The sequence below is a fragment of the Meleagris gallopavo genome, chromosome 12 (genome assembly GCF_000146605.3).
Source record: "Meleagris gallopavo isolate NT-WF06-2002-E0010 breed Aviagen turkey brand Nicholas breeding stock chromosome 12, Turkey_5.1, whole genome shotgun sequence".
NCBI lineage: Eukaryota > Metazoa > Chordata > Aves > Galliformes > Phasianidae > Meleagris > Meleagris gallopavo.
Window position 1 is genome coordinate 1,133,154 of NC_015022.2, and position 24,243 is coordinate 1,157,396.

The 24,243-nt window shown below is 42.1% G+C and overlaps 1 protein-coding gene across 1 annotated transcript in view; it reads left to right on the forward strand.

Moving 5' to 3' along the window:
* NEO1 (neogenin 1) overlaps positions 1–24,243 on the forward strand; it is a 125,333-nt gene that overhangs the window by 38,561 nt on the left and 62,529 nt on the right. The window contains exons 6-7 of the mRNA XM_031555202.1: positions 19,256–19,410; positions 20,362–20,482. Of these exons, the coding sequence (XP_031411062.1) occupies positions 19,256–19,410; positions 20,362–20,482 (276 nt within the window). The remainder of the gene's footprint in view (positions 1–19,255; positions 19,411–20,361; positions 20,483–24,243) is intronic.

Consider the following 24,243-nt stretch of genomic DNA (forward strand, 5'->3'; position numbering starts at 1 on the left):
TGGCTGTTACTGGATGAAGATGTAGGCACATGCATGGTTGGCAGGGTTGTAAGTATGAATTGAGATCCTGTCTATCTGTCAGCTCTGTGGGATCTGCACTTGGAAACCCCAGGTGTGAGGCTGAGGAAGCATGGGACCTTGTCTCACATTTAGTGTCAGTCACAGTGACACATTCACTGCTCTGTCCATCCTTTTCTCAGGTTTGCTTTGACATAAATGAGATTTTTAATGTTAATGGTGGGAGTTATTTGGAATGGACTTAATCCTTTTCTCTCTTTCTTGAATCAGCCCTGGCTTGTTGCATAAATGCAACAAAATACCATTACATTTGGTTCTGGTTTAAGAAACGCTATGTCTGCACGAGCAGCACTTAAGGAGTGCTGCTTATACTAAGGAAGCCATGTGTGCCTTACGTGGTGTCTGCTATGCTAGCAAAGATGCTTTCTTCAGACTCCAGAAGGAATAAAAGAAGCTAAGAGAAGTGCAGTTGCATCAAAAACCTGCAGCCAGGACTCCTACCCCACAAACAGTACCTCTGAGGTAGCATGACTGCTGACAGAATCCCTACTGTTGGTCTTACCTTCAATAAAAGTGGGATTTGCCTGCTGTAACACCTACCAACTTGACCTTGGAGTCAGTTGCACAGCGATGAGGAATGGAGCACTATTTAAAAAAGGGGATGCAGGCAGTCCTGCATTAGTCAGTTTTCTGCTCCCATTCCCTAGTTTTCAGCAACTATGCAGTGACTGCCTTCTTGCATTAAAACGTCTCTCTGAAATAATATTCTTGAGCATTTTTCTCGTAATTCTGAGAAGGTGTGCAGTTAAGCCTGCTACCTTGTATTTTCTCCTACCAGTTTCATCTTGTTTCTGGATAAAGTGTTGTCCTTTATATTGCTTGGAACTGAAGGATTTAGTTCCATTCATGGCCTTACCATGCATGACGTGCATGAATACATATGCACACTGTATGGAGCATGCCACTAGGTTCCTTGTGACTTAGACAAGAGGATTAATGAATGCTGAGTGCACAACTGACTTGATACTATACCAGATGTAAATCTGCTATGGACAAATGGAGAAAGGTAAGACACTTTGTAGCCCAGCTTTTGTTCCTAGTGCTTTTGAATACATGCTAAGGACTGAAGGTAATAGGAGATAGGAAATACAGTATAGGCTTTGTTTTGTTTTTATTCCCTATGAAAAAGACGTGATGTTTAAAATTTCAATTAAAAGATGAAAGATTCAGTAGTAATTTTTAAATCGCAAGTGTGAAAGATTTCCAAAGAATTTAAATGTGTGAACTAAGAAGCTCATTAAAATGCCTTCTTCCTCTAAGTGAGAACTCTTTTTATAGAAATCGTGCCCTAAATGGCAAGTATTTTTTTGTCTGTGTATCAGGGTCATCCTTCCACATTTAATTGCTTGAATCAAGCTTTAAGTTTGATTCTTGGTTTTATAGGTTGCAGTTGTGAGGTTTTTTGCCATTCCAAAAGACATTTCTGCAATGTTTTTGCACCCCCAAAATTTGTGATGAAATCTGAGGGTTATTCTGAAATAGAAATGCTGCATAACTGTGCAAGTCTCTAGGGAGGGACAATAACGTTAAGTAGATGCATGCTTTCTTTTAAGTTAAATTTTCATGATAGTTAAGCTGGCTCTCATACCACAGGATAATTTATTTCTCTAATGGGAACTAGATGCTACACTTACTTAGAAGTCTTATTATAAAAACCAGAGCCCTTGGAAGGTAAGTATATGCCAAAGTTACAAAGATGAAACAATTCACAAATTTGTTGGAAGGACGTGGGTTATCAGTGTTAACTTATTCCCTTAACAGTCTTGTAGTTAATGAGTTTCTCTTCATGATGAGAATAATTTAAAAGAAAAAATACCATGGAGTTTTAGTTTATCCTATAAACATAACTTGATAATGGAACTAAAGAAACGAAGGTAAGCACGGTGTATTGCACGAGATGCAAGGACCTTTGAGGCAGGTGTGATTTCTGCCCTTTGGTGACACTTGAGAGGCTCTGTCTTTGGAAGGATGCTGGAAGGGAGGCTGTCAGATGGTGTGAACAGGATGCAAAATGGTGTGTAAAGGAAACTGGCAGTGCAGCAACCTCATTAATGGTTACCTAATGGCAGGGGAAGGTTTTATATTGGCTGTTTTTTCTAACCAGACTGGACTATCTTTTAAGGAGTGAACGATGCAGTTGGTATTTGCAAGTCTGCATGCTGTCTTTTGAGAACCTGAGGGCAGCAATAAAGCAAAAAGGCTAGAAGTGCAATTTAAAATGTCAGCCTTCTCTTTTGAGGTGGGTTCAGCAGTTCACAGCTTCTGAGAGTTAAGTAATATGCTAAGCATACATTTTGAGTAAAATCAGATGTTTTACCAGAAGTTGTGTGTGCTGCTTTGGAGAGAATGTTTAAAATAGCATTTTGCCATTTCACTCTCCTTTTGGGAAATCAATTTTCTTTGCCTTTTCAGTACATGTAAAATTAATAACTCTGTTTGCTGACAGTGTCAACAACAACGTAGCTCTCAATTATGGCATTTACCTGTTGCCATTTTGCTTTCTTGAGTACAACTTGAAATGGCACATAAACCATTTCTCACTTTCCTAGTGAGAAAGTAGTAGAAAACTAGAACACGTGAGTAGTATCCTACTGCATTCTCTTTGATGTAGAAAATGCACAAGGCCCAAATCATCGCACGTTGAGTCACTCACTAGTTGAAGGCTGGAGAGCTGCCCCAGGGCAGTAAGTATGGATGGGAAGGAGGAAAAATACAACAAACAAAAAATCACTAGAAACTTTGTGGAGATGAAGAGAGAGAGGTTTTGCTGTACAAGATCAGGCTACCGAGGTTTCCTGAAATGCAGCACATCTGTCCTTGGCATTAACTGTAGATTTCCTTCCAGTCATAAGCTTAATCTGAATGTTGCATGGTTATTGCTGTACTAATTTGCTTAAATTATCATTAGTGTACTTAACTGTTATAGGATTGATTGTCAGAGTTGCTAATCTCCCTCTTTTGATTGTAATTGCAATAGTTAGGCATCAACTCGGAAGACTATAAGCAAGAGAACTGAGGATTTAAATAATTTGCTGATTAACTTTTGTGAAATTTAGCTGGATTGTAAGCAAGCATGATGGAATTGAAGAAATACAGATTTTGTAATGCTGCTTAGGTGGATTCCATTAGCTCCTTTATTTTGTAATACTGTTCATAAAGCGCTGCTGTCAACCTAGGAATGATACAGTAATGTTAAATCGGGAGTTTGAGTACTTGGAAAAAACACTGTGACTTCTGATCTTAGGCTAGTTCTCTTTGCAGCTCTCAGCCTTGGTTTCTTTAGTTTCATAGTGGATTTTAATTGTTGGTTATTGTTTTCCAACTAGAAGTGCAGAAGAATGATGTTTATGAAGGGGAGTGGTGTCTTTGCTATTTGCCAGATCTCGCTCAGCTGATTTATCTGTGATAAGGTGGTTTCTGTTTCATACACTGAAATGAGAATAATCCAGATTTTTCATCACTTCTTCCTAATTTGTGAACAATAACTGCTTTGTATCAGTATTACGATTGCTCCACATCTTCTGATCCTGATTGCTAGGAGGGATTGTTTTCTGAAACACTCAATTTACAAAATCTGTTTGAGTAAGAATTACATCTCAAATTCTGTGATTTCTTAAGGAATCCAACACTTAGTGGACTTTATTTTCTTAAAGAACTTGACTCTGAGGTATGTGCTTTGCCCCAATTGCTATTGCTTCCTGTGAGCTGCCGTAACTGAAACAGCAATGACTTTTGTACTGGGTACAGTTTCAAGATAAGCAAATTGCAAATGCAGGCTTTTGGCAAATTCCTAATTGTGCTTTGAAATCATGCAGATTTTTTTCTCCTTCTCTCAGTTTCTTCCTTTCAGACTGCAGAAATTAATCCGAGGACTTGGTTATTTTGGCTTAGGTTTAAACTGAGCAGGCTGAGCTTACTGGGGGACTTCCTGCAAGCCGCAGCCCTCTTTGCTAACCTTCTGCTAAGGGGGGAATGCACTGTGGCATGCAGCTTGGCTTCCCTGGGTTCACATGGAGCTGCCACTTGAGAACTGATTCTTGCAGTGTGATGGCAGTTTTAAGTCTGTAAATTCCGACATTAACACTGGAAATCTGAAAGATAATTTAGATGTGCTATTGTGCAACTGATGATACAGATCAAAGCTAGATTGCCTCGTTAGTTCTTTTCTTGTATCTGAACGTGGTTAAATTGTTAGGAACTGATGTTTTACAACAAGAGCAAATTGGAACATAACATTGTGGTAGAGCGTGGGGTGATGTTTCTGTTCAGTCATAGCCAAATAGAAAGATGTTCTGCATCAGTCCTCCTCTAACTCCTCCCATGGCCATGATGACAATCTGTTTGAAGTCATCTTAGTGATAAAACTGTGGACAGATCAGTTTTATTATGCACACATTTTTGTGAAAGACACGAACCCAGAAATACTTAAGTGACCACCCTAGACCAATTGGCAAGCTCTTCTCTTTGTTATCTTGTTCCCCACGTTGCCCAAAAGCAGATGGCTGAGAGAGTTTAAGGAAACTGCAAGAATATATGTGCTTCCCTTGAGCATGATCTCATTCTCATTCGAGCATTAGGATTTTCCGAGCTACATGAGGTTTCTACATTCTTTAGCAATTTCCAGTAGATTTCTTTACTGTTGGTCTGTCCATAGCACCCAAATGTGAACGTCTTGTACCCACAGCATCCCATTGCACTGCGAAGACCAACAAGATCTTTTAGTTTCAAATCCAGTCACTGTTAACTTCAATTTCTGTTTTTACTGCATGGGAAAAGGTTGAAGCAATTGGCTCTTATTCTGCCACCAGAGGATGCCCAATTTTTGTAGGCCTTTATTGTATCCCTTTCGTTTGTTTCTTTTTGGTCTGCAGAGTCCTAGATGTTTACTTGTTCCTTTATATAGAAGCTATTATTGAAGTGGATTGTAATTAAGGTTATTTTGAGGGTTTGTAAATTAGAAGAGACTTTGATGTGAAGATAGGCTTGCATACATTGATCTGGAAATGAAAGCAATTGGGTAACTCTTAATTGATGTGTAAAGCAAGCGTGCTGAATTTGTCTTTGCAACCCAAAAAATGGAAAAACATAAACTTGCCATCTCTTTTTCTGACTTGAGCAGAAAAAAAATTCCTGTTCCTAATGAGTGGTTGCTGTGGGGATATGCCCAGTTCCCAAAGTAGTGTGCTCTCGGAAGCTCACATTGCACTACAGCAGAGACGAGAGGAACGTGGTGGAGCAGAGAATCCAATCAATTACTGTTACTGTTTGCAGACCTAGTTTGTTGTTCTCCCAAGTGATCTGTGCCAATCTGTATTCAGTAAGTAAACAGCTTAATATTTGAAGTTATCTTAAAATTGTGCTCTTTTTGGCCTCTGCCAGCTTCTCAGCCTCCTGCAGACAAAAGTACTGCCACACTGTGAAGGCTGCACAGGTAAATACTCAAAACATGGGAAATGTCAAGGCTAAGATAGCTGGCTGTTTTCAATTCATCAGCTCCTCCTTCCCCCTTGTTACAGGGGGAAGTTATGAAAATGCTAAATGAAGTGTTCTGGGCCTGTTTCCCCCCAGCATCTTACTGCTTTGTGCAGCACACAAACTTCGTAATACTGATATACAGGTAAAAGTAGTCACTATTTGATTTTTCTTCTTATTCAGGGGATAGTACCACGATAGTTCTCAGTTCCAATCCATATTTATTTCAGTTTTTTTATTTGGCACCATGAAATCTGAAACATTAATAGTCACTGATGAATATATTTTTACGCTTTGAAATGAAATGGTATGGAATCCACTTTAAAAATTGTCTCAGACATGGAAAAATCAAGATGAAATGCATCCAGCTGTTTTAGCGCCCATTTTGAGACACTTAAACATTGATTTTTCAGAATATGCATCTTGTAATATGTCCCTTCAGAGCTGTAATCCAGCAGCTCCGCTCTCTGTCTGGCAGTGACCCAGGTCACAGCACTGTCACTTGTCCAAAGCTGGATTGGCTTCATCTCTGCCACTCAAACCAGGAGGATAACAGCTATCTGTCTTCTGTGCCCCGAGCAGTCTGGGGTTCTTTGCTGTGTTGCAGGGACAGATGAAAATGGGAGATTTACATCCATTTGCTGAGAATGTGGGATGGAAGCTGGCAGTGCTGGGCACCTCTCGTTGAATTTCTTCCATTGTTGCCCTCCTCTTGTTCTGATGTCTCAGTGTTGTGGTTTAACCTGACAGGTGGCTCAGCGCCACACAATCATTTTCTCACTCCCTCCCCTTCCCAGTAGGATGGGGGAGAGAATCAGAGAGAAAAAAACAGAGTAGTACTCATGGATTGAGATAAAACTATTTAGTGAGAAAGAAAAAAGGAAAATAATTATGTCACATATGCATTTTTAATATATATTTATGTAACAAGTGATGCACAAGCATTTGCTCACCACCCGCTGACCGCTGCCCAGCTAGCCCCCAAGCAGCAGAAGAAAGAGAGAGCCAGATGAACTCCCACCCTGTTCAGAATTCCTCCTGCACAACGCTGTATGGTATGGAGTATCTCTTTGGCCAGCTGTCCTAATTCTGTTCCCACCCAACTCCTTGGGCCTTGACTTTGAACAACACTGCTTAGTAGCAACTGTAAGCATCAGTGTATTCTCAGCATGGTTTTTCCGTAAAACCAAGACATAGCACCATACCAGCCACTTTGAAGACAACTGTTTTGTCCCAGCTAAGACACCCAGCCTGTCCTGATGTTTCTTGTGTACCATGTCCATCCTTGCTTTTCAGCAGTCTCTTCTCCTCTCTCCTGGCATTTTTTTCCTTTTCTGCTCAAAAAGATCTGAACACCTTTAGACTTAACAATTTGAGGTTCTGAAAAATGAAGTTCAAGGAAGAAAATGCCTGTGAAACTTTGGTCGCTTCACATTTTGGCAAGTTGTAAACTTGTCATTACCAAGGCACTCGGTGTAGGTGGAGGCAGTGGCTGTACCAGTAGCAATAACTCAGAAAACAGCTGGATGTTTGTCTCACATCTGGTAGAAAGGCTGGCCTTCAACTGGTACTGTGTGGCATAACCACTTCTGGCCTCTCCTGCAGTTTCCCAAGCTCTTTTCCTGTCGTTGCTGACCTGTGGCCTGTGCCAAGGCTCACTGCGCTCAGTTCTTGTCGACCGCATCCTCCTGGCTGTGGTTCATCACACTCAGGCTCTGCCCTCTCCTTACCTCTTGTGCACATCAAAGCTGTGATAGTGCTATGACATTGCTCTCTCTGCTCTAAGTGTCACCTTTCAAATACAGCTTTTCTACATACCCACAATCACACAGTCTTTTAGTAGACTAATGCTGTATAATACAAGTGATCCCAGCCAGCTCCCAAGCCCTGATGGTAGAGGTTGTTGTCCCATTCCACCCCATGACCCAGTAAGTATAAAACAACAGGTCAGTTGAACTGTTACTTTCATAGAATCATTAAGGTTGGAAAAGACCACTAAGATCGTCTAGTCCAACTGCCAACTCCTCTCCACCATGACCACTAAACCATGTCCCTCAGAGCCACATCTCCATGTTTATCTAACACCTTTAGGGATGGTGACCCCACCACCTCCCTGGAAGCCTTTTCCAATGCAGCACCACTCTTTCTGACTGAATTTTCCAGTATCCAACCTTAACCTCCCCTGGCACAAGGTAAGGTCATTACCTCTCACAGAATCACAGAATTGTAGGGTCTGGAAGGGTCCTTCAGAGGTCATTGAGTCCAGCCCCTGTCATCATATTCCTATTATTACGTGGGAGAAGACATTGGCCCTAACTTCCTTCCAGCCTCCTTCAGGAAGTCGCAGAGAGCAATAATGTTTCCTATGAGCCTCCTTTTCTCCAGACTGAACAATCACAGTTCCCTCAGTTGAGACTTGCGTTCCAGAATCTTAACAGTTCCATTGCCCTTCTCTGGACTTCTCTGGACACACTCCAAGACCTCGATGTCTTTCTGGCAGTGAGGAGCCCAAAACAGAGCACAACAGTTGAGGTGTGGCACACTGCTGACTGGTATTCTGCAGGCTGTCAACCAGTGCCCCCAGGTCCTTTTCCTTTGCACAGCTTGCCAGCCTCTCTGCCCCAACCTGTAGCAATACGTGGGGTTGTTATGACCAAAGTGCAGTACCCAGCACCTGCTCTTGTGGAAGCTCATCCCATTGGCCTCAGCCCATCAACGCGGCCTAGATCCCTCTGCAGGCCATCCTACCCCCAGACAGGTTGACACTTCCTGCCAACTTGACGTCATCTGCAAACTTGAGGATGTACTCCATCCCCTTATGCAGATCACAAGCAAAGATATCAAACAAGACCAGCCCCAATACTGACCCCTGAGAAGCACTGCTCATGACCATCTGGATTTAACTCCATTCACCACCACTCTGTTTCAGCCCCCCCAGCCAGTTGTTATCCAGCAAAGAGTATACTCACCCACCAAGCAGATCATCTGGTCACAAAAGGAGATGAATCTGGCCAAGCAGGAGCTGATTTCATGAACCCATGGTTGTCCCGCATATGCTGAGTGATCGCATTCAAAATGATCTGTTCCTTGACCTTCCCCATAACGAGGTCAGGCTGACAGGCCTGAAGTTCCCCAGATCCTCCTTCTGACCCTTCTTGTAGATGGCCATCACATTGACAGTCTCCTGGGTCCTCCCCCACTGACCAGGACTGCTGACATATGATGAAGAGCAGCTTGGTGAGCGCTTCCGACAGCTCCCTCAGCATCCTCAGGTGGGTCTTATCCAGCCCCATGGACTTGTGGCAGCCCAGGTGGAGCAGCAGGTTGCTGTTTCCTCTTGAGTTGTGTGGGGGTTACTCTGCTCCCTATTCCTGTTTTACAGCTCAAGGGGCTGGGTATCCCGAGGATAACTGACCAGTAACTGACCCAGGCACTGGCCATTACACATGGCCAGAAGTCTCGTGCCATAGGACCACCGTTTTGATTTTTAGAGTTTTCATTATCAATGGTTTGCCAGTTTCATTGGCAGCTAAATAGTTTTTTCAGGGAAATTTATAAAATACAGAAAATTCTTGTAGAACAAAAAATACCTCTATCATTATTTATCCTTGTGACTGATAATTGCTGGGGTTACATTCAATTATTTTTGTTTATATCTGCACTATCTTGCAAGCAGGATGCCAGGCACATAGTGTGCCTATGTGCTGCTGTTCTGCTGTCTGAAAGGAAACCTTTAGCAGCTGTGTTGCTTTCCCAGTTGCACAGCTTCACACTGTTCTTATGCACATTGGCCAGCTATAGTACTGGGTTGTGCTGATTGTCCAGCTGTGGATCTCAGTGAGGTGGCCTGGAGCTCCTCCTGGTTGGTTTTGATCTGTATGAAACAAGGTATGTTATACCACCTTTAAGGTAACACAGCGTGCTTACTGAAATGCTTGCCTGAATGCTGACCCAGTGCTCTGAGGTTTGCATGTTCTTCAGCTATTTGTGTCATCGAGGGGAGTGGGAAAGATCAGCTGAGGCACACACCAAGTGAGTCGGTGCAAGCTGAGCTTGTGCAGGAGCTACACAGAAGCAGCATTCCCCAAAAGGAGCAATTGTGTGTTGGAGCTGAGCTGCTGCTGCAGAACCCGAGACAGGCTGGTCAGGTTTGGTGGTACAGGTAGCAGTTTCCTGGCCAAACCCCTTTCTTCCTTGATCTGCTTAGTGAGTTGAGCCCAGCAGTATTGGTTTTCTGGATGTTCATTCTTCCCCTGTGACCCAAGCAACCTCTGTCCAAATGGCATGAGTTCAGAGATGAGGGGAGGTGTAATACCTTGTTGTCAGTGGATGTGTTAGGAAGGTCGGCAGGTGGCATGGCAGTTGTTCAAGGAACCGTATGAGGGTTGTGAATGCTTAATGTCTGTCTGAGACAATTCTGGAAAAACCCCTACCAACCATGGATCTGTTAACAGTAGGGTAAGCAAAAAGCATCTTTATGCAAGTAAAATAGTACAGACCTTTTGAGGAATATCTGCTAATAACTTAGAAATCTAATACATTAATTTCAAGCCTGTCAGAGATGAGAAGCCTGTCAAAGAAGGCATGGGGTCAACAGATGACTGAACACGAAGGGAAGGGGGTGAGAAGATGGCCTGAAGCAGAAAAGTGAAGTCTGGATATCCATGTGCTTTGCAGAGCTGGAAGCTTCTGTTTTATTTTCTTTCTGAAAGCAAGCAGGCGTGTCAGAGAAGCTACCTGCAGCTGCAGAGCTAGTGAGATGCATCTCAGAGCAAATCCACAAAGTGAACAGTAACAAATCATCCCGACCAGATGGCATTCACTCAACATTTCTCAAGGAGTTTAAGTGTGAAATCCTGCATGTTGTGTGTAACCTATCACTTAAGTTGGCTAATCAGTCTGAAAGAAATCAGACAGAAGATATTTGGTCAATGTGACATCAGGTTTTTAAGGCTTTCAGGAGAAGTCTGGGAAACTGTGGACGCTGTTCAGCATTTCTGTGAGTCCTTGGGAAAGGAGGGCTGTGATTTGGCAAACACTGCTGTCGGTTTGGAGTGGAGTGGGGTTGTAAGAGAGAATGCTGCAGAACTGCCTTGTTGTGCAAGGAGTGAAGCAGTAAAACAGCAAGTGCCATTCAGCATAGTGCAAAGCAACATGTGCACTTAAAGGTAGTTCTAACTCTGGTTGCAAGGCAGCGGGCTCTAAACTGCCTGGCCTTGCACAAGCATAAAATACTGAGATTATAATATGCAAGTCTTCAGGAAACGTAGCATCTCATGAATTTTCTCAGGGAGTGACATTGAAGTTTGGAACTTAATGGGGTGCATGTTGGGGCTGCTGATGGCTTCCCCGGGAGCAGACAGCAGTGAGGGCAGCCAAGGACTAACAAACCCAAAGGCGGCTCTTCTTTCTCAAGAAATCCCTCCTGCAGGGATTCCTATCAGCAAAGAGAATATCTGGAGCTGTATTGTGCTTATGCTTTCACTCTTCTCACAATTGTTTCCTTGATACCTGCGGCTGGCTGCTGTGTGGCACTGTGCAACCTTTGCTGGGTTTCTTTGTTGCCGGATGCGTCCTACTGATAAGCAACCTTTGTTCCCAAGCTATCAGAGCACAGTGACTTTGAAAGCCCTGCAAAGCAGATGCTGCATCTGCAGATGCTGGTTAGATATGGTGGTTTAATTTCTAAACACATCCTGCTATTGCCAAACAGATCAGCTGACAGCGATGGCCAGTTTTTGCACTTTCCTTTATAGGGAAATTGCAATCTTGGTGAAGCCTTACTGCCAGCATACAGTTACTGTCCTGAATTGGTCTGCAACTGCAAAGGCACCCCACAAGTGAGAAATACAAAGAAAAGTACTGCTAGTGTATAGGGCACAATCAGCACTTGCTGTGTGTTTCTGCCCCTGGAAATATTCCCAGACCATTCTGCTTGTGGATATGTATCTCCATAGTTATCCAAATCGAGGTGCCAAGCTCACATCTCACAGCCTTGCAATGCCGTGTTTTGAGTGTTATCATTTTCAGAATAAGGCAGGGATCTAGATCTACTCCTGTGTGAGAGCTATCCCTGTGCAAGAAATGACATTTATATACACATCTGATTTTTCTGTTACAGCAAGTATTGACGTGTTAAGCTCTCCAGCTATTTGAGGTCTCCGATTATATTATTGCTTAGTCTTGCCTTTGCTCCAATAACCAAAACCAGGGCGTCCATTTTTCTTTTGGAGCCAATTTTCTGAGTCATTGATCATTCACAAAGCTTTCTTGTAAATCAGAGTCTGTGTTTGCCTTGAAATATGGCACTCAGAGAGCGGGGCCAGCTGAGGGTTGCTGGGTGTTGGATGGAAGAGGAATCTCAGGAACTGCTGCCTGTGTGCTCACTTCTTCTCACAACGGTCATGATTTTGAAGTCATGCTCAGGTCATGGTCATATTTATGATCTCTGGTAAAATCTTTGTTTCTGAGGCCTTTGTCTGCAAAGGTTATTGCTATAATTTCCCATTCCATAAATTTATGCAGTTTATTATTTCTCTCTGAAGAAGAAATACACATTTATTGAATTTTATCCTGACATTTTTATTATTCTTTTCCAATTGATCAAGATAATTTTACATTGTAATTGTTCTGTACTATTCACCCTCATCTGATTTCTCAGTGGTTCTAATATCATTTAATTGCTTTGTTGTTTTTTTAGTTTCTTCCTCTTCCAAAACGTTCATTTAGGGGCTGGCCTCTGAAGAATATTTCATGCTTTCGCAGTTTCCAAAAGGAAGTTGCAAAGCGCCAGCCCAGCCACGCGAGGAGGAATATTGAGTGCTCATTTGTGCCCTTCCAGCTGATGAGCAGAATCTGACTGGTTTAAGATAGTCCACCAGAGATGGCACTTCTAGAATGTAAAAATAGTTGGTGCCTCTTTCCTGCCTTCTCCTTTAAAGAAGGAGTAGAGTATGCAGGGTGGTGAGCATCCCATGTGTAGCAAAGTGTTGTTCTCGTGGTACGTTTGCTTTGATTGCCTAAGACAAAAACACCATCAGTCGTTTGCTTCTTAAAAACAGATACTTGCATTCACTGTCTTACAAGGTAAGAAGAGGTAATGCGAGGTCTGCTCTGAAAGTTACACCTCCTATTTTGTTATGTTGACCCACGATGTCAGAGGTGGATGTTGGTGGTATGGCAGTGCAGGTTGAACCTTCCAACCAGTGTCCCGTTCCGTGTCATTGCTGTGTGACAGATGGCACCAGAGGGACACACTGACAGAATGGGGTCTGGCATGGAAGTTGGATGGAGCAAAGGTGTGAAACTGAATTCCTCCATGTGGAAAAAATGGCACTATTGACATTCACTGATGCTCGGTGAATGTTTCTGAAGACCAAGCAGTGGATGTGAGCACAGTGAGGGGTGAGTGGTGCATTTCAGCAGTGGTGACATGAAGGACAAGCCACATTCCAGATGGCCAAGCTCAACTGTCACACCATGAATTGACTAGCGTCTCGATAGCTTGTCCACATGAACTGGCTAATGGTGATGACTGTGCTGAAAAAGAGTGTTTTGTAGCTGAGAATTTGCTGTGTCAGATGGAGATATTGTGCTCTTCGTATCCATTATAGTTCTTATGGAAATAAATAGGAAGCATTATTTTTGGAGCAACCTACTTATGTCACTGCCACGGAAACTGTCTGCTTCTGACTGCAGTTTCTGTTCATAAACTTTGGCTTTCATACACATGCTGTGCATGTACTAGTTTACATTTTTATAATCTCTTTGTGTCTTGGTACATTGATTTTTCTTTAATTCATTTGACAGTTTTCTCTTCTGTGACTATTTCTCTAAAAAGTTCCATTTTGTCAGCTTTTGTTTGCTGTGCAAATTTTCCAGCTGCATATTAAGTGTGTTTTAAGGACATGACAGCCCTGTGCAGAGCTTGGGAAGACTTCTGCCTTACCGAGACTTCAAATCTTTTTTTTTTTTTTCTATTCAAGTACTTATTCATATACCTTTGCCTTTTGTAAGAAAGAAAATTAATAATTTCCCAGTTCTGTTTTAAATGCAGTTTCCTCTTGTTCTGTGGTATGATCCAAGGAAACCAGCTCATTTGGAACAGCTGCCCAGAGAGGCTGTGGATGGCCCATCCCTGGAGGTGTTCAAGGCCAGGTTGGATAGGGCCCTGGCAGCCAGGGCTGGTATTGGAGATGGAGGCTGACAGCCCTGCTTGCAGCAGTGGGTTGGAGCTTCATGGTCCTTGAGGTCCCTTCCAACTCAAACCATTCTGTGATTCTACGATTTGTAATAAAGTAGAATGAACAGAGAGCTGAAAGTTCTAATGTCTGGCTTCAGTCTGTGCGTGGTCTTTGTGCTGGGCAGGAAGTGGCAGGAAGTGGAGGATGTTATTTTGGAGCAGAGTCATCATTTTGGAAACAAACGTCTTTAGAAGGCCATTAGGCTTCCTAAGTAGTTTTTAATTACTTTTTAATACCACAATCAGGAGTCTTACTTGTAGACTTAGGTGAATGTAAAACATAACAGAGTGGATTGCTCTCTCCTTAATAATTTAACATTACAATTTATCTTTAATTTCTCTTATTTAATTGTTTGCATTGTGTGTGATACTTAAACCATTTGCCTTTGTTTTTAATGTAATGGGTCTGCTCCCTGGGTGCTCCTAAGCAATATGCTAATGCAAATAATTTAAAACATTTCCATCAAAGTCTGCCTGCTGTGTGGTGGCAATTGGCTGGCAGAAATTAGTTGGTTTCAGCTAACCGGCCAAGGAACGCGCTGTGACTGTACTGCAGGTTTCTCTCTGGTTAACATTAAAACCAAACTTAACCCGAGCACTGAAGCGATGCTGTATGGTCTGACTCTGAGAGGGAGCTACCTGCTAAAATTGCCGCTGGTTTGGTGAATTTGCAGCAAAACAAAGTTTTTCAAATGACAGCAAACATCTTAGTAAAATGGAAGGGTGCTGTCTGCAGAAGTGTGAGCTGTAATTGGCCACTGGACTGGTTGCTCTGGAGGAGGTCTGTGTATTGCAGTGGTGCCACTGAGCATGTTAATATTGATTCCATTGCTGCTGAATGGATTAACGTTGAAACTGGAGCACGATGATGACATCCTGCTTATAAACAAACTTTCTGTTGTTAAAATTAATGTTAACTTTGTGAGGATTCTGAAATAGGATTTGTCTAACAATATCTTGTCCTCCCAGGAAGAGAGGTTAAAACTCCTCTGGTCTTATCATTTGAAATGCTGATTCATAGAATCACAGAATGGCCTGGGTTGCAAAGGCCCACAGTGCTCATCCAGTTCCAACCCCCTGCTATCTGCAGGTCGCCAACCAGCAGCCCAGGCTGCCCAGAGCCACATCCAGCCTGGCCTTGAATGCCTGCAGGGATGGGGCATCCACAATTGAAATGCTGCTTATTCAGAACAGAACACAACAAGATTGGGATGTACCCACTGCATGGGTGCATAGCATGGTTACAGAATTGAAGGCATTTGAGCACCGGTGCTTAAGGAGTGATTCATCAGAGATACACTGTAAAGAAGGATCTATTCTGCTTTGTCTGTGTATCAATATGTGGAGTGTGCAGGAATAGCCGGATTCCAAAATTGCTTTTGTGTTTGAATGGTGAGCATTGATGGACAGAGAAACCCTTAAATTGTTTGCACAGCTGTATATGTAAGAGAGCAAAGGGACAATAACAACGACGACTTGATAGTGTGATTTCAGAGAACACTCTCCTAATTTTTGTGCACTGGGGCAGCTGGAGGTGGCTGAGGAGGCAGCAGTGACTGCTTCATTCCCATCCTCTGCCGCCACTGCTATTTGGAAGTGTGATGCTGCACTTCAGTCCTCTGGTGCTGCAGCCTGTGATGGAGGACAGCCACACGATGCAGTAGAGACCTCTATTTCTTGCAGTTGATTGTGTGTATGTGTTTTCTGTGTGTGATGCTATGCTTGAGCCTAACAGCAGTACTAGTGCTTGTTTAAAAACAGAATAAGTCCTTGTGAAGCAGTTTACAATCTTGGTTTCTGCTGCACCCAGATGAGTCTGCTCTTACACTGGTCGTGTTCTGCTCCTTTGAGGAGGTGAGATGGCAGTTTGGCCGCATGTCTGAGGGACACAGGCACAGAATGCCTGCTTCGTTTGGGGATTCCTTTTAAAGGAGGTTAGATTCTTAGAGTATTTTTGTATTATTTTCTTGCTATGAAGGCCTAACTGACCTCCATGTTTCACCCCACTGCTCTGCCTCTGTGTGGCTTTCTTAGCTCTCCCACTATCAGCAAATATGACTTTGCCACCACTGATGTTTTCCTCCTCCTGGGGCAGATTGGGAAGGTTTGGCTGTGGGGAGGGGGCAAGGCGCATGAAAATGAGCGACTGCCTGAAACAGCAGCACTGCAGTGTGAGTATTGTGGGAGAGATTTCACTGCATTTGTGACTAAGCAAGCAGAAAACACTGAGTTTTCTAACGGTGCAGAACTTGAGCGTTGCCTTTTCTTGCTTCTTTCCCATTTCTGGCTTCACATTTGAAGTAAGGTTGTGAAGCTAGGAACCTTTGTTCTTCCATCCACGCTTGTAAGACTGAAAGCAGAGCTTTTTGAGGGCTGGAGAGGAGGAATGGGTGTAATTAATTTCCCTCTCATTTGCAGCAGTACAGATGGCTCAATTGAAAATAGATTCTTTCGACTGCAGCCCCGAAGGCCACCAAATTGTTCTCTTTCTGCCTTAATGAGAGAGAGCCGCTGACCACTGAAAAGACATTTAAGGAAGCAGCCTTTCTGTAAGGCTCAGCATAGCTGATGCTTCTTTAATATTCCTCACATTTACTCGGAGGTGTCTAACACTTGACCATTTAAAAATTAACCCGCACATAACAGCATTTTTCTTTGTGTTGGGTCATGCTGGTGCACAAGCACCAAAGGAGAGCTGCAATCCTGGACTGCCTTTTGCTTCTCCTACATCCTTCTGTCTACAAAGGGAGGCAGATGCCTTGTGCTGAGGCTCCTAGGGTGCTGTGCTGCACATGGAGTGCTGCGAGCATCGTGCAAGCCAGTCGCCGTTTGTCCGTTGCCATTGAGAGAGATAGAGGAGTGGGCTGAGCTGCCAAGCCTTCTTTGAAGTTTAATTGTCTGTTTGGTACTGGGACACATAATCTTCCATTACAAATCTTATTTTATATGGTAATTGGCTCATTTGCTCTCTGGTTATCAATTGAACTTCTCTACCACAAACATCTGCACTTGCATTGTGTTAATTGATGTGAATACTATACACTGACATAGTTAAACTAAAAAATGCCTTTAAAATGCACTTTTATAATTCTTTAATGGGAAAATAAAGGATAATAATAAAGGAAGAGAGCGCTTCTCGTATTGTTTTCCCTCTGTAAATGGCTTGGCATTTCCTCCATAAGCCAAAAAAGCAAAGTCATTTTGAAAAAATAATGTTTAAAATTCAATTCCTATATAAAAAATATTTGAGAGTGGGTGATAGGGTGTCTGGATCAACGTGTGTTTTTGTGGCAGATCTTATGATTCAGTACTTGGGCCCACTTGTGCATGATGCCCCAAGTGGAAGCAGTGCCAGATGCTGAAGGTACGTGGGGGATTTGCAGGTGTCTTCATTACACCGTTTACTTAAAAGTGATTTATATCTTGGTACTTTTGATAAAGTGACCCTAGCAAAGGCCATCTTGAGCAGCTGTATTTTATAGTAAGCACCGCTCCTGATTTTATAGAACTTCTGTTATGTATGCCCCTTGTCATCATTGAGTTTCATGGCAGAGCTAAGTACAGCAGTTTGTGTCTTCTGACATCATGAGATGGATTGTTCTTTTTAAACAAGTTGCGTGCTTTTGATGGTGAATGTTGCTAGCTTGTGTCTGTTAGGATTCCTGTAAATGTAATACATCAGCTAAAGAATTAGTGTCACTTTGAGAAGACTGTTAAGAAAATAGGAATGCAAATCCTTCATGGGGAAATGCTTCCAACTGTTATGTTCCTACTTTGCAGTCATGGAGGCTCTTCAGAAATTGGAGTGTGTGTGTATATCTCTGTGTAGAGAGAGAGGGAAAGGAAATGAGAGCACTGATAAAGCAGACTGGGACAAGATTACTCATTAGTTAAAAATGCTGAAGATGAGAGGGCAGTGATCTGCCATAGGCTGGCTCACAGGTCATCGTGGTGCATCCAGGAAAGAGCAAATACAGTAGTGAGATGAGTTGGGCAAGATATTTGCTGTAGCAATAACACTGTTCGTGCTGCTTTTTCAAGTCAGTGGTGAGATGTGTCTGAGACAACATGCAAATCATCTGCAGGCTGCAAGGATTAGCGCAGACTTGAGCAAACACAGGAGGTGGCTGAGGGTGGTGTGGGTGATGGGTACCAGAACAGCCTGTGCACAGAGGGCTTGATGGGCTGGCCAAATAAAGGCTGGGAGGTGGGACAGGAGCACAGGAGAAGCACAGCTCATGCACAGTAAGAATGTCAGGGAAGAAATTTGAAATAAAAGAATAATTAGCCCCAGTTTTGTCACGACTAAACTCAGAAGGCAGCTTGCAAGAGGACGAAGGTCGTGGCAGCCATCTGATGTGGATGGTGGGTACAAAAGTACCTGAATCATTCCAAGGAGTTAATGGCAGCTTTGGTAAATTTCTGGAAATGGGTTTCTGGGTGGGTGTTGGGAGCCATAGGCAGAAGGGCTTCTATGTGAAAGAGTTCAAGAGTAAATGTGTACCATCCTCCCATAGTTTCTGTGTAGGTTTACGTGTGTCTGACAGCTAAGTCATCTTCCTACTTCATAGGTAAAGATTTTCATATTTAAATGTTCTCCTATATAATTTGTAACCTGAAATGTGAGGTTTTGGGAGAGCAGCTTGTCTCCAGTTTTCTGATTTAAAAGAAATTAAATCCACCTACAAACCTTTGCCAGAAGGATCATTCAATAGTCAGAATCCAGCACAAAGTACGATTTCTTATTCCGTAGTATGAGATAAACGCCACTGATATGTGAAGTGTGCAGAGTATTTGCCTGAACTCCGTAGCCCTTCTGTATTGACTTTGTTTGATAAATATTAAAGGGCAGAGGCTGCTTTTCACTCTTCTGGAACCTGGACAATCAGACTCGCCAACGTAAGTCAGCAAATTGCCCTCGTGTCAGCGAGTTTAATAAACACAAATAAATTTGTGCACGTTCTTCAGAGTAGATGGTATTCAAATTCTGTGTGCCTGCAGACAGCAATTCTTCCTCCCACCATGCTGCAGAAGCTTCGAGTCCTGGCACACAGCTGGATGCTCCTTGGTTGGCAAGTTTTCACCAAAGGTTTTTGCCATAGCTGTGCAGTGGGTGCTTTGAGGATTGTGTTACCAAAGACTTTGTTGAGATTTTATGGCTTTTAAAGTTCTTGAGTTCAATTCATCTCATTCTGAATATAAAAAGCGTTTTTAAAAGCAGCCAAGACCAGGAGGTGACAGCTTTGGTCTGTGTTGTATGTTCTTACAGGAAGAACCTTTCTGATTTACTGAACACACATCACTGATCACACCTGCCTGTAAGACATTACTCAGAGCAGTCGGTATCCGAGGAAAGTTTCATCTTGGTTTTATGTCCATTGGTTTTAAAAAGTCTTTGTTACGTAGTTTTGCCTTTGTTATATAGTAACACCATCTCTTGTCTTTCTTCCTTTTTATTTTCAGTTCCTCCTGAGTTTCTGAAGCGACCTGCAAACATTTATGCTCATGAATCTATGGACATTGTCTTTGAGTGTGAAGTGACTGGAAAACCTACTCCAACTGTGAAGTGGGTCAAGAACGGAGACGTGGTGATTCCAAGCGACTACTTCAAAATCGTTGTAAGTGTGTAGTCAGTTTTGGGCACTGTAAGCTACTGACTTGACTCTTAGTCCTTCGATTTAGACGTCCTACTGAGGGACGTGGTTTAGTGGGAAATATTGGTGCTAGGTGGACGGTTGGACTGGATGATCTTGGAAGCCTTTTCCAAACTCGGTGATCCTATGATTCTGTGATACGTATGCATGGAAGCCAAGCCCTTTCACAGTACCAGCTTCCTATTTTCATACTATCCATGTTTGGGGCCTGGAAGAATTAATTAGTTTCTCGAATTCTGCAGTGCTTTGTCATTTTGCTGAAACGCTGAAATATGCAGTTGAAATTGTCTGAGTCTGTTTCTTGATAGCTTAGGCTTTCCATGAGAGACAGGGGCATGCATGATGACAAAACACAAATTGTTGGTTGCACCTGTTGGAATGTGAGCTCACTGTGAGCACCGACTGGGTTTGCTACAGACAGCTGTGATTGATGAAAATTACAATTTCAAACAGGGATTTAAATATAAATAGAACTGAGTTGTGGATCGTGAGTTTTGGCGCACTGGTGCTTCGGGTGGGAAATTTTAGATGTAGTGAAAGTCATTACTGAGGCATAGCTTAGAACTTAATGGCTGTATAATTATGTATACCTGAGGTTGTAGAATTGTAACAGTGAGTTATGTGGTTATGTTCAGTGCTTAAAATATCATAAAAATGGCTGTGGGAATGTTATGACTTGCCAGTGATATGTGATGCTAGAAAATGATAGCCATTAGTAGGAGCTTCTGCTGCTTTTTGATGCTGTATAATTTGAGGATTCAGTGTAAAAGAGATGAAATCTGACGGGAACTCAGAATACACTTTTGTATTTTACTGTTCAGGAGTTTCTCCTATCATAGAAATGTGTCATAAAACACCATTGTTTTTGTAATTGCAGCCCATTTTTAAATGTTGCGTTTATCCTTTGCTCCTCAGAAAGAACATAATCTGCAAGTTTTGGGTCTGGTGAAATCAGATGAAGGATTCTATCAGTGCATTGCAGAAAATGATGTTGGAAATGCACAGGCTGGAGCCCAGCTGATAATACTTGACCTCGGTAAGATAAACAGTGATTTTTAGTGCCAAAGGATGGAGGGGGGAACAATTGCAGGGGGCCTTTTCTGCATGACACGTTATCTGTAACTCAGCTCCGCTAGGGGGATTTTTTGAACCATCTGAGGGATTCAGTGTCATCCCACCACACACTTATAGCTACTTAGGAGAACTGAGGGGTTCTGCAGGGCTCACCTTGCATTTTGAAATTTGTCTTGGAAATACTTGGTGCATTAAGAGACCACAGTCATAAATCTGAAAAATTAATTGTATGCTGAGATTTTGAAAAATATCCAAATGGAAAACGTTCACTGCAATTACAAAACTGAAAAAAAGTTCTTATGGAGCACACAACAAATGAAGTGTTCTACACCGAAGTCATTCCAATGTTCAGAGCTTTTTTCTGCTATCAGTTGAAAACAAAATAAAGTAGGAGTGAGCTCTGTCATTTTGGCAGGCTGTGACTGCACAACAGTTTGTTGAGGTGTAGCTGCAACTGAAGATAAATCTTTGTTACTGTGCTCCAGTAAGTGGAATTACTAACAATGCTCACCTTTTTGTTACTGAAACGTGCAATTCCCTGCATTGCATATTTCAAATGTTAAAAGAGGATAATTAATGTTATGGTAGAAGAGGTACTGCCTTCCACAAAAATTGGTAGTACAAATATCAGTTCTAAGGCATCAGCTTGCTTTGATCTTTCAAGTCACACTGCTCTTGACAATAGTTTATAAGAACCCAACGAGGAAAATCAGTAGTGAGTGATGAAGAAAATGAGTCAGACAAGAAAATACTAATGGTGTACGTTTTGTACTCAATGCTGCTTGGTTTTTTTGGATGCTGTTTCAAAATTACAGTTTCTTGTGTGTTTCTCGATTTTTACCACAAAGCTTTTGGATGGAAGGATTTAGCAGGAACACCTAGGTCTGATCAGAGGTGTGATAAAACTTCACTCTTGAAATTTTAACAGATGTGAAGCTGCTAGACCTGGTATTGGCATTCAACGTACAGAGAGTAAACTGTTACGAGTGTGCATAAAGAGAGATTTTTCATTTCTTTTCTGGTTGTTCTGTAGAGTAGTTGTGCATTTCTAACTTCTTCTGAATTCTGCTTTGGATACGGGTATGTTTCACTGATGGCTGAGGACATGCATGTATTTCAGCAATAACGTGGGGAGCAAAACTGGATTCAGCAGCTTGAATGCTCGCAGCCCTGGGATTCTGACCTCCCACTGGTGCTGGGTGGCTGGATCCAGCAGTGGCCTACTGTCACCACGTTGCCAGAAAAATTATTAAAAGTAATTTTATTTCTGCTATATGTATGAATCACCTGAGTGGTTTCCAAATCATTCAGGCGGAAGCATTATTCTGTATTTTTTGAGTTTGAAAAATATTGAATAATTAATGTACCTGGGTTTTGAAGCCCTGCCAAAGCTTCTACTTTCACCCAGTTCCCCGTAGTGGTTTGTAAATGATTGTTACTGTTATTATTTTAGTTCCTGTGGTCTCACTCTTCTTCCTTTCCCTCCCCCTGTTTTATGCCCAATGATTTCTCCTTCCTGTTCTACTCTGGCAACCTGTCCTGTTATACTAAAGGACTGTGCCTTATAATGCTGTCCTTTTTCTTTTGCATGCTGCCAAAGGATTATGGATGCAGTGTTGATGGAGTCTCGCATTAGGTGTAAAAATGCACCCAAGAAGTCAAATTATTCTGTTACATGGCCTGCAGTGTTTTTAACAATGCACTCCCAGTGTAACGCTGATGCATATTAGTTGTTGCTCTCCAACAGTAGAGATGATCACATGGTACATCACTGAAAGTACATTTATTTTTTTTTGCTATTGAATAGTGACATAAGAAGTCATGTAATTAGGCATGAATATGCTGTGTCTTATTCAGTCCTGATGTATGAAAAGTGGTACGATATACGCAGTCAAAGAAAAAATGGATATTTGAGATCTTATTTTAGCACCTTGTCACAATATATGAACGGTGAAGATGGAAAGATAACTGAGGGAGAGTGAAAGCAGGGTATATACTTCAGTTCTTTCACAACATCTAGTTGGTATGGAAATAAAACCCACTAAGTTGGACAAAAAAGATTCTGAATACTTCGATTGTTAATTCAGAAATCTGTTTTTCTTAAATTCCACACCTGATGATGAGAATTAGCTACCCTGGCGATTTGAAAAGTAATTTCAGTGAAGAAACGTTGATTATGTATTCACTGAAGTTATTCTTCCCAGTTAGCAGGCTGTCCCTTCCCTTTCTGTTCTGTTTTCTCCTTCCTAAATGGAACTGGGAAACATCTGGACTATTTCCATGCAGGTAATAGCTCTTTCAGTTGCCTTGTCAAGTTGATCTTTAATAAAGTAAATTTGTATTAGAAAGTAGAAGCCTTACGGTTTGTCCCACAGCCAGGCCACATGAATTCTTTATGTTGAAGAAATGGACCGAGACTATTTGTGGGCATCTATAAGTGGAGTACAGCATTGATTATGATATAATTGCCAGTGAGGAAGATGATGTTTGGCTGCCGTGGGGGGTGAATGTGAGCAGTTGGAGAAGGCACTCAGGCTCTGAAGGAGATGGTCTGAAAAAGGTTAAATAGAATTAAACCAATGAAAGTGTTCTCCATTTGCACTTTGCATATTGGATCAGGTCTTAATTGTCTTTTCTGTGTTTCATCCTGAACCCTTCATTTAGAAATCGACTCGTGTTGGTTTGTGCTGCCTGGGGTACTGCTGTTGCCTGCTGGAAGGGCTGCTGAGTGTCTGAAAGTAGAATATCACATTATATTGTCTTCAGTCTTAGGTGGTTGCATCATTTTTAAATACAGTAGGCATAAAATACATAATACACTTATCTGCTGCAACAAGAGGCTTTCAGTATTTAAACACAGGCTTCAGAGGAAGCACTGTTTTGATTCTTCGTATAACATAGTGGCCCAGAGCTGTGTGCATGCAGTCTTGCACACAATTGTTGGTCAGGCACAAATTTCTTTTGGGTTGGTTTGTTTTGTATTTCCGTGGGATTCTGAAAAGCTTGCAATGTATGCAGAGGGGATTAATGGAAAATCGTAACAGAACTGGCAATAGACACAAGACCATCTGAAGGCTCACTGGAGCGGCTTCTTTGTTTTCAAATTCTGTAATTCTGCCAATAAGTTTAGAAGAGAACTACCTAAAGAAAGGGAAATTCTACCCGATTTCTGTTTTGAAACTAATGATTATTCTCTGGTGGGTCACCATCTGACCTCATCAGTTTTCCAATGTATGGATGCTAATATGCTCGCTGAATCATAACAAAGCTATTTCCTGTTGTCCTTTTTACAGCATTATTTTGTGTGAACTTGTGGCTGTGAGAACCTCAGTAATGGATACACTTGGGTTTTCGTTGTTGAGGTTAAATGCTAGTGACAAGACTGAAAAATTCAGGCAGGACCTGTAGCCTGGCCTTTTCCAGTGGATCTGGCGTTGCTGAGAGTTGCAGTTTGGGAATTGAAAAAAGAACAGGTGGCAATAAGTAAAAGGAGGTGTCTCTGGGGAGGGAGGCAGATGGTTCCCTGTCACCCCCGTGTGATAGGCGTTTGACAAGTACTCAGGCACCAAAAAAAGGAGTGATTATTGAGTGCTGTATAAAGAAAAATCATTGACTGTAAACAAATATGCCATGTTATTTAGAGAACGGTTTCAAAACATGAGTTGAGATGCAATTCATCATCTTCAAAATTCCAAAGTAAGCATAGTACACTGAGTGAATTTG